We start from the raw sequence: 10,888 nt of genomic DNA on the forward strand, positions 1-10,888 counted from the left end.
AGAAATTTAGTATTTTTGACGTATTGTAAAAGTATCTCTTAGAATTGTTACTATATAAAACATGCAATATGTTTAGAAATGTGCACAAAACTTAAAAGAACCACTCAATGAACTATCAAAAACATTGGGTAACCCAATAGTTAGGGATAAGTAAAACAAATAATGTGCAAGATCACATACATTCACACACACTCACACACACACTGTTCAGATTTTGGTTGGAATTGTGTCGAATCTATATGTCTGTTTAGTCTTTAAATTGTGGAATATGTGTGTGCGTGTGTGTGTCTGTGTGTCTGTGTGTGTGTAATTTGACAATATGATTCAAAAATTTCTAAGGAAATTCAAAAGGTCAAAAATAATCAAGATACTTATTATTTTGTTTTTTATTTTGTTATTAGTTTTAGGTGTACAAAACAACATAATGATTAGACATTTATACCTCTCACAAAGTGATAACCCCCGCCCCCCAATCTACTACCACTCTGACATTGTATATAGCTATTACTATACCATTGACAGGTGTATCATTGGCAACTATCTTCTCCCATTCAGTAGAATGTCTTTGTTTATGGTTTCCTTTGCTGTGAAAAAACTTTTTAGTTTGATGTAATCCCATATGTTTATTTTTTCTTTTGCTTGCCTTGCCCGAGGGGATATATCAGTAAAAATATTACTAAGAGTAATGTCTGAGAGTTTACTTCCTATGTTTTCTTCTAGGAGTTTTATGGCTTTGGGTCCTACATTTAAGTTTTTAATCCATTTTGAGTTTATTCTTGTATATGGCGAAGGAAGGTGGTCCAGTTTCATTTTTTTACGTGTATCTGTCCAATTTCCCCAGTACCATTTATTAAATGGACTGTGTTTACCCCAACGTAAATTCTTCTTTTTTTAAATTAAAGTTTATTGTGGTGACAATTGCTTGTAAAGTTACATAGATTTCAGGTGTACAATTCTGTAATACATTATCTATATCTCACATTGTGTGTTCACCACCCAGAGTCAGTTCTCTTTCCATCACCATATATTAGACCCCATTACCCTCTTCTAGAGCACCCATCCCCCTTACCCTCTGGTAACCCCTACACTATTGTCTGTGTCTATGAGTTTTTGTTTCTTCATTTGTTTGTCTTGTTCTTTTGTTGTTTTCAGTTTTATATACCACATATCAGTGAAATCATATGGGTCTCTACTTTTTCTGTCTGACTTATTTCGCTTAGCATTATAATCTCAAGATCCATCCATGTTGTCACAAATGGTACTATTTCATCTTTTCTTACCACCAATTCCATTGTGTATATATACCACAACTTCTTTATCCATTCATCTACCGAAGGCCACTTTGGTTGTTTCCATGTCTTGGCCACCGTAAATAAAGCTGCAATGAACATTGGAGCACACATGTCTTTATGGATAAATGTTTTCAAATTTTTGGGGTAGATACCCATGAGAGAGATTGCTGGGTCATATGGTAATTCTATTCTTAATTTTTTGAGGAGTCTCCACACTGCCTTCCATAGCGGCTGCACCAATCTGCATTCCCACCAACAGTATATGAGGGTTCCTTTTTCTCCACAGCCTCTCCAACACTTGTTACTATTTGTCTTGTTGACGATAGCCATTTTAACTGAACCCCAATGTAAATTCTTGCATCCTTTGTCATAGATTAAATGACAATATAGGCATGGATTTATTTCTGGGATCTCTATTCTTCTCCATTGATCTATGAGTCTGCTTTTATGCCAATACGATGCTGTTTTGATCACTACAGCCTTGTAGTATAATTTGATATCAGGTAGCATGATACCTCTTGCTTTGTTCTTATTTCTCAGGATTGCCGTGGCTATTCGTGGTCTTTTATGGTTCCATATATATTTTAGGATTATTTGTTCTAGTTCTGTGAAAAATGTCAGTGGTATTTTGATAGGGATTGCATTAAATCTATATATTGCTTTGGGTAGTATAGACATTTAAACTATATTAATTCTTCCTATCCATGAGCATGGTTTATGTTTCCATTTATTTGTATCTTCTTTAATTTCCCTCTTTCAAGACACTTTTTAAAAACAAGTTTGCAGAACTTATTTTTCCAGATATCAAGACTTATTTTAAAGTTATATATATGGCACAAGGCTCAAAATTAAATTAAAGACCAATGAAACAGAATATAAAGAATAGAATTTTACCACTGCAGAGCAATGAGGGAAGGTACAGCCTTTTCAATAAAGAGTTCTGGGAAAGCAGGATACCCATATGGAAAACAAATAAAATTGGACCCCTACATTGCACTACACACACACACACACACACACACACACACACACACACACAGAGTCCTGGGAGAGCATAGACCTAAATGAGAAATGTAAAGCAATAAAGCTTCTCAAAGACTCCACCTAAAACTATCTGTAGTAAAGAGACATTTAAAAATATATATCTAAACTTTCAAGGACCCGTGCTTGGTCCTACTGCACATGAGTAGTACACAGCTTGTGACACCTCACTCAACCACATGAGTTCAACAACACCAGAACTATCAACAAGATGAGCCTGTTAGTCATACACTTGCATGCCATGACAATGCCACATTCTCATAAAAATTTCTGAATGTACTCTCAGTTTCTATACTTATCTCATCATGGACCAGGAAAAAACAGTTTAGAGCTAGCATAGCTTCTCAGTCCATAGTTTGATTAGCACAATAATAAATAGTTCTTGGAATATTGAAGATAATATAAGAAAACATCTTCATGACTTCAAGGTGGAATATGTTTTCTTAGACTAAATTCCAAAGGCACTAAGCATAAGGGAAAATACTGATAAGCATGAATACATTAAAATCAGAAACTGCTTGTCAAACGATAGCACTAAAAGAGTGAAAAAATGAACCAAACACTGAAAACACATTTGTAATATGTAGAATAAAGGACTCTGTCTTTTCTTTTTGTCCAGATTGATAACTTGAAATCAAGATGAAGTCATACTAAATAAAAAATATTTTACATGTCCCCCCAAAACCATAAGCCAAGTAAAATGATAAATGACATATACAGGGGAAAAAACCACTTGCAACTTATATTCTAGACAATAAACTAATGTCTAGATATAATTTTTCTATCTGGGTGTTTTCTTTTAATTTTTAAGAGCTCTTTCTATAATAGGTCTATTAGTTTATTGTCTAGAATATAAGTTGAAAGTGTTTGTTTGTTTGTTTCTTTGTTTTTTTCTCTATGAGTTATTTATCATTTTACTTGGCTTATGGTTTGTGGGGAACATGTAAAATGTTTTAATTTTTATTTAGTCTGACTTTATCTTGGTTTCAAGTTATCAGTCTGAACAAAGGAAAATATAGAGTCCTTTATTCTAACTATTACAAATGTCTTTTTACAGTGTTTGGTTTACTTTTTCACTCTCTTAATGGTATCTTTTGACAAGGAGTTTCTGATTTTAATGTAATAATACTTACCAGAAGATGTGGTATATATACACAGTGGAATACTATTCTGCCATAAGAAAAGATGAAATAGTACCTTTTGCAACAACATGGATAGAACTTGAGATTATAATGCTAATTGAAATAAGCCAGACAGAAAAAGAAATACATATGTGAACACTGAGAGGTTATTTCACATCTGTCAAGATGGCAAAAGTTTATAAAACATACAATATTAATGAAGAGTGGAAAAACACATTTTCTAACACTGTCTGCTGGGACAAGAAAATGGTAGAGAGGAAATTTGACAATATTTACAAAAATGACACATAGATTTACCTTTTGACCCAACATTCTCAAAAATATGCAATGACTATGCACAAAATTATTTATTGGAGCATTATTTGTAATAGCAAAAGATTGGAAAACAAACAAAGTGTACATCAATAGAGGATCAATGAAATAAACTATGATACCTTTTCTCAAGGAAATATAATGCAGCTATAAAAAGGTGACGCTGTAGTCTCCAGGATATATCCTTAAAGAAGAAAAGCAAGCTGCATTATATAATATACAACCTCTTAGGTGATAAAAAGGGAAGGAGATATACATAGAGATGATAACGATAGAGCTGATAGAGATAGAGATAGAAGTCACTAGGGAGTTATGTCATCAAAATGGTGGCGTGAGGTGAGCCTCTAGAAATCTCCCCTGGAATTTACAACAAATTGAACAACTACAACTCCACAAAGGAATCCCTGCACAGCAGACAGGCAAGATGAACAAGCTCACTACTGAATTCACCTCAAGGTGGACAAATGTGCGAACAGGGGAGGAGGGAAGGGAGAAGTGCGGAGACGGAGCCGCGCGGGCCCAGGATGCAGACCTAGCTCAGTGCTCCAAGCTCGCTGCATCCCAGAACTACCGCAGCTGTGGGAGAGGGAAGAACTCGGACTGCTAGGGCTCCATTTGTGGCCCACAGGGCTGAGGGGACAGCATATAACACGGCTGAACCCAACGCTCACGGCAGAGACCTTGGAGCAAAGACTGAGGGAAGGAGGCTGAAAACAGTGGTTTAAGCCCTCACTGCTGAACAGAGAACGGAAGCCTTAGGCACTGAGACTAGCCACCCCCTCCCCACCCTCCCAGAGCTCCCCCTCCCGCCCCCACCTGCCCAGTGCTAGAAGTGGAAGATTAGCAGTGTCAGATCAAAAGAATAGAATATTTGCAGTTCTGAGAACTGGACTGCAGACACAGATTCACAGCCCAACTAGTTCTGGCAAAGGGGAGCGAGCTGTGGAAGCAGAACTGGCTGTGGTGGTGGTCGCCTCCATTGCTCTGGGCCACCTCTCACAACCCACCCCTCTCCTGTCCCCATCGATCTGGGCAGATCCCTGCAGGAATAAACAGACTGCTGAAAGACGTGGGCTATGAATCTGGTGCAGGAAGACCTCTGGAAATTGAAAATCTCTCCACATTCCCACACAGAGGCGGGGCCCTATGACCAAGGTGAACTGTTAACAGGGGAGAAGCCAGCCTTCCAGGGAATCGCCCCATTGTGTGAGAAGCTGGAATAGTGCAGAGAAAACATAACACTACAGTGTGAGAGAAAAAAAAGGGCTGCAGTCGGAGAGAAAATAAAACATTCTACAAACACGTACTGGAAAACAAACGAAAGACCGCTTCCTATCAACCTGTGGCAGAACCCACTCCTGTAGATGTCCAGGAAGAGAAATAACAAATCATTAATTGCCATAAATAACCAGGCAACAAGACAGCTCAGAAAGAAAATGAAAAGTCTCCAGAAAATGAACTTTAAGATATGGAAATATGTGACTTAAATGACACAGAATTCAAGATTGCAGTTCTGAAAAAACTCAACGAGATGCAAGAAAACAGAGCGGTCAGTTTAATGAACTCAGAAACACAACCAAAGAACAACATGAACATTTTACCAAAGAGATTGAAATTTTTAAAAAGAATCAAATAGAATTTCTGGAGATTAAGAACTCAATAGAAGAAATGAAAAATGAAATAGCCAGCATAGGTAGTTGAGTTGACCAGGTGGAGGAAAGAAACAGTGACATCGAAGATAGAAACCTGGAAATGACACGGATGGAAGAAGAAAGAGACTTGAGACTTAAAAGAGTGAAAGAACTCTACAACAACTTTCTGACTCAATCAGAAAGAGCAATATAAGAATAATGGTCATACCAGAGGAGAAGAAAGAGAGTCCGGAACAGAGAGTATATTCAAACAAATAGTAGATGAGAACTTCCCAAACTTGTGGAAAGAACTGGATCCTTAAATACAAGAAGCAAATAGAACACCTAATTACCTCAATCCCAACAGGGCTTTTCCAAGGCACATTGTATTGAAGCTGTCTAAAATCAACGACAAAGAAAGAATCCTCAAGGCAACCAGGGAAAAGAAGACGGTAACCTACAAAGTAAGCCCATTAGATTATCGTCAGATTTTTCAGCAGAAACTACAAGCCAATAGGGAGTGGAATCAAATATTTAAACTATTGAAAGAGAGAAATTATGAGCCAAGAATAATATATACAGCAAAGATATCCTTTAGATATGAAGGAGGAATAAAGACCTTTTCAGACATACAGAAGCTGAGGGAATTTTCTAATACACGACCTGCACTACAAGAAATACTAAAGGAGGCTATTCGACCACCATCAAAAGGGACAATTTGTGGCAACCAAAACATAAAAAGGGGGAGAGGAAAGGCCTGAACTGAAACATGGGAATGGAGAAAGTAAGCATGCTGAATAAAATGGAATACCCTAAATAACAAACTTTCTTTTACATAAACTTAATGGTAACCACTCAAAAAACAAAACAAAACAAACAAAAAAAACAGACTGAAATATATAACGCAATAAAAAAAGACACAGAGAGAAAAATCATGGAATACCACCACACAGAAATAATAGACAACAACAAAAAGGCAAAGAAACAATGGAGACACAGTCTTACCAGAAAACTAAAGATAGAATGATAGGAAATCCTCACATTAATAATCACCCTAAATGTAAATGGACTGAACTCACCAATAAAAAGGCACAGAGTAGCAGATTGGATCAAAAAACTAAACCCAACCATATGCTGTCTCCAAGAGACACATCTCAGCTACAAGGACAAGCATAGACTCAAAGTGAAAGGGTGGAAATTCACACTCCAAGCAAATGGTATCCAGAGAAAATCAGGTGTAGCCATAATGAAACAGATTTCAGGTGAAAAAGATAACAAGAGACAAAGATGGACATTTCATAATGGTAAAGGGGACTATAGAACAAGAAGACATAACAGTCATCAATATTTATGCCCCCAGTCAGGGAGCACCAAAATATACCAAGCAACTAGTAACAGAACTAAAGGGAGAAATTGACTAAAACACAATTATACTAGGGGACTTAAATACATCATTGACAGCTATGGATAGATCATGCAAACAGAAAATAAATAATGAAATAGCAGCCCTAAATGACACATTAGATGAAATGGACATAACTGACATTTATAGAGCACTTCATCCTAAAACATCAGACTATACATTCTTTTCTAGTGTACATGGAACATTCTCAAGGATAGACCATATATTGGGACATAAAACTAGCCTCAGCAAATTTAAGAAGATTGAAATCACACCAAGCATATTCTCTGATCACAAGGCTTTGCAACTGGATATCAACAGGAAAAAGAAAGCAGGAAAAACCTTAATACATGGACATTAAACAACATACTTTTAAAGAACGACTGGGTCAAAGAAGAAATTAGAGGAGAGATCAAAAGATTCATAGAAACAAATGAGAATTAAAATACATCTTACCAAAATATTTGGAATGCAGCGAAAGCAGTTTTAAGAGGGAAATTTATATCATTACATGCCTGTCTCAAGAAACAAGAAAAATCCCAAATAAACAAATTCACATTACACCTTAAAGAATTAGAAAAAGAAGAACAAGTGAAACCCAAGGTCAGCAGAAGAAAGAAAATAACAAAAATTAGAGCAGAACTAAATGAAATAAAGAACAAAAAGACAACAGAAAAAATTAATGTGACATAGAGCTGGCTCTTGGAAAAGATTATCAAAATTGACAAACCTTTGGCTAGACTCACTAAGATAAAAAGAGAAAAGGCATTAATAAACAAAATCAGAAATGAAAAAGGGGAAGCTATCACGGATGCCGCAGAAATACAAAGGATCATCCAAGAATACTAAGAAGGACTATATACCACCAAATTCAATAATCTAGAAGAAATGGGCAAGTTCTTAGAAACATACAGCCTTTCAAGGCTGAACCATGAAGAATTGGAAACAGACCGATCACCAATAACGAAATTGAATCAGTCATCCAAAACCTTCCCAAAAGCAAAAGTCCGGGACCAGATGGCTTCACTAGTGAATTCTACCAAACCTTCAAAGAGGATCTAATAAATCATGCTCAAACTCTTCCAAAAAATTGACAAGAGACAATACTACCTCACTCATTTTACGAGGCCAACATTACTCTGATACCAAAACATGGTAAGGACAACACAAAAAAAGAAAACTACAGACCGATATCTCTGATGAATACAGATGCAAAAATCCTAAACAAAATTCTAGCAAATCGAATGCAACAACGAATTAAAAAGATTATTCATCACGACCAAGTGGGGTTCATCCCCAGGGCACAAGGATGGTTCAACATCCACAAATCCATCAATGTGATACATCACATAAACAAGATAAAGGACAAAAATCATATGATTATATCAACTGATGCAGAGAAAGCATTTGACAAGGTACAACATCCATTTATGATTAAAACACTTGATAAAATAGGTATAGAAGGAAAATACCTTAACATAATAAAGGCCATATATGACAAACCCTCAGCTAATCTCATAATTAACAGTGAAAAACTGAAGCCCTTTGCTCTCCGTTCAGGAAGACGATAGGGATGTCCCCTATCACCTCTGCTTTTCAACATAGTGTTGGAAGTCCTTGCCAGAGCAATCAGGCAAGAGAAAGAAGTAAAAGGCATCCAAATTGGGAATGAAGAAGTTCAATTGTCACTCTTTGCAGATGACATGATGCTATATAAAGAAAATCCTAAAAACACAGTGTGATTTATAGATGATATAATACAGAATTGTACACCTGAAATCTATGTGACTTTACTAACAATTGTCACCCCAATAAACTTTAATTAAAAAAAAAAGTTTAATAGAGACAGTCTCAGCCATATACATACAGCATGTCACATTCATTGCCATTTCAGTTTGGGTGTGGACAAGAGATATCTATCTACCTTTCTGCATCATAAGCATACCCTCATGTTCTTACATCCTGAAGCACCACTGGATCCAACATTTTCACCAGCAGAGACCGAGCTGAGAATAAAGGGAATCATGGAAAAACTAAACCAGCTGATCCCACCCAGACCCTTCACCGACATGAACACCACCACCAGTGCCGCACACAGCACAGTCACCATCCTCACCGCTCAAGACACATACTGCAAAGGGGATCAGCTAGACATCCTGGTGGAGATGAGGGACCACTTGGGATACAGGAAGGAATATGGCGGGGACTTCCTGAGGGCCAGGATGTCCTCCGCAGCCCTGAAGGCAGGCGCTTCAGGAAAGGTGACAGACTTCAACAATGGCACCTACCTTGTCAGCTTCACTCTGTTCTGGGCGGGCCAGGTGTCTCTGTCTCTCCTGCTCATCCACCCCAGTGAAGGGTGTCAGCTCTCTGGAGGGCAAGGAACCAAGGCTATGACAGGGTGATATTCAGGGGCCACTTTGCCAGTGGCACCTGCCAGGTTTTCTCTGAATGTGGCCTGACCCTAAACTCGAGCACTGAATTGTGCAAGTACCTGGATGATCGAGACCAAGGGGCCTTCTACTGTGTGAGGCTCCACATGGTCCTTGTGAGACCCTGACCCGTGTCACAACCGGGAAGAATAACATTTCCAAGGAGGAAAGTGATGAAAGGCAGGAAGGTGGCCAGAGCCAGACGTATCATGAAGAATCTGTTACAGGAGTCTAGATTATATTTCAAGTAAAATCGGAAGCTATGAATGTGTTTCATGAAAGGAAATACTTTTCTTTTTTATTGGATTTTTAAAACGAACACAGTTATTATCCAAAACGTCAAATTGAGCTAACTATATAGCATCAACTATGCCAAAGCACAACAGTTTCTACCACACTCTTCCCTCCCCCAAAATGTAAGCACTTTGAACTATTTTAAACACTATTTACCACAATACTTTTCAAACGTTGTGCTTATGTAGCTTTGTCAGCTACATGAATCTCAATTTTCTAAACAAATAATGAGTTTATTTATCTCAGGTAGAGAAGCCCAAAAAGGCAAGGCAGGGCTGACACAACACCCACCATGCACAATCAAGGACCCATCAGAGACCTTTCGGCTCAGCCTTCTTAGCACATGGCATTCTTTCTCATGCCTGTCACATTCGTGTCGCAAATAGATGCTGCACCTCCAGCAATTCAACTGTGTTCCAGGCAAGAAGAGGAGGGCCCTTTCCCAGAGCCCTTTATCCATCTAGTGCTGCACAGGAAAGAAAACAATCTGGACTCTCCCTCATTTTCCTGTGTAGCATTACCTGTCTCCTGAGTTTACTGCTCATTCTGCTCAAGCACATCTTCCCAAAACTTTCTAAGAAAGGGAAAAGAAAATTTAAGTTTTACTTCTTGCATCTCTAAAAATATCTGTATTCTACCTTGGCACTTGTTGGATAGTTTGGCTGGTTTTGAATTCTGGGTTAATTATTTTCCTTCAGAATTTTAAAGTCCACCATGTTCCAGTTTTCTGGAGAAAACAGAGAAATTCAGTGCCATTATGACTCACATACTTACTATGTTATCTGTTTTTCTCACACCTCTTCTCTTCAAATCATCTCTTTACTCTGGTGCTACGATTATATGATTTGAGGTAGACAGGAATAGAGACTTTTTCATTTATTGTGCTGGACACACCATGGATCTTTTCAAACTAAAGGCTAGTGTTCTTAATTTCAGAAATATTGTTATTACTATTTCTTTGATAATTGCCTCCGTGTCATTTTCTCTATTTTCTCCTTCTGGAATTCCTAATAGTCCAACATTAGATCTCCTGGATTGATCTTCTAATTTTCTTAATTTTTGTATTTTGTACCACTGTGCCTTTTTGCTATATTTTCTGCAAGATTTTTTGCTCTAATCTTTTGGCACTCCTGAAGTTGACATTTTCTGTCATAATATTTTCTTTCCTTTCAGTGTTCCTACTTATTCTTTAAATATTCTTTTTCACAGCATCCATTTGTTTCCTGGATACAATATTTTCTCTTTCAATATGAGGGTATTCAGATAATGATTATGATTATGATTATTTAATTTTTTGAACTTTTCTTTTATTCTTTGCATTGCCTCTGTTTCTTCTGTGTTC

At 37.4% G+C, this 10,888-nt stretch overlaps 1 protein-coding gene across 1 annotated transcript; it reads left to right on the top strand.

Moving 5' to 3' along the window:
- The first annotated feature begins 8,769 nt into the window (after positions 1 to 8,769).
- LOC109459101 (NXPE family member 2) lies at positions 8,770 to 9,487 on the top strand. Its single transcript, XM_019753302.2, is given in 3 exon segments — positions 8,770 to 9,178; positions 9,181 to 9,351; positions 9,354 to 9,487. Coding segments are annotated over 3 exon segments (714 nt in total).
- The last annotated feature ends 1,401 nt before the right edge of the window (positions 9,488 to 10,888 follow it).

The sequence above is a fragment of the Rhinolophus sinicus genome, linkage group LG06 (assembly GCF_036562045.2).
Source record: "Rhinolophus sinicus isolate RSC01 linkage group LG06, ASM3656204v1, whole genome shotgun sequence".
Taxonomy (NCBI): domain Eukaryota; kingdom Metazoa; phylum Chordata; class Mammalia; order Chiroptera; family Rhinolophidae; genus Rhinolophus; species Rhinolophus sinicus.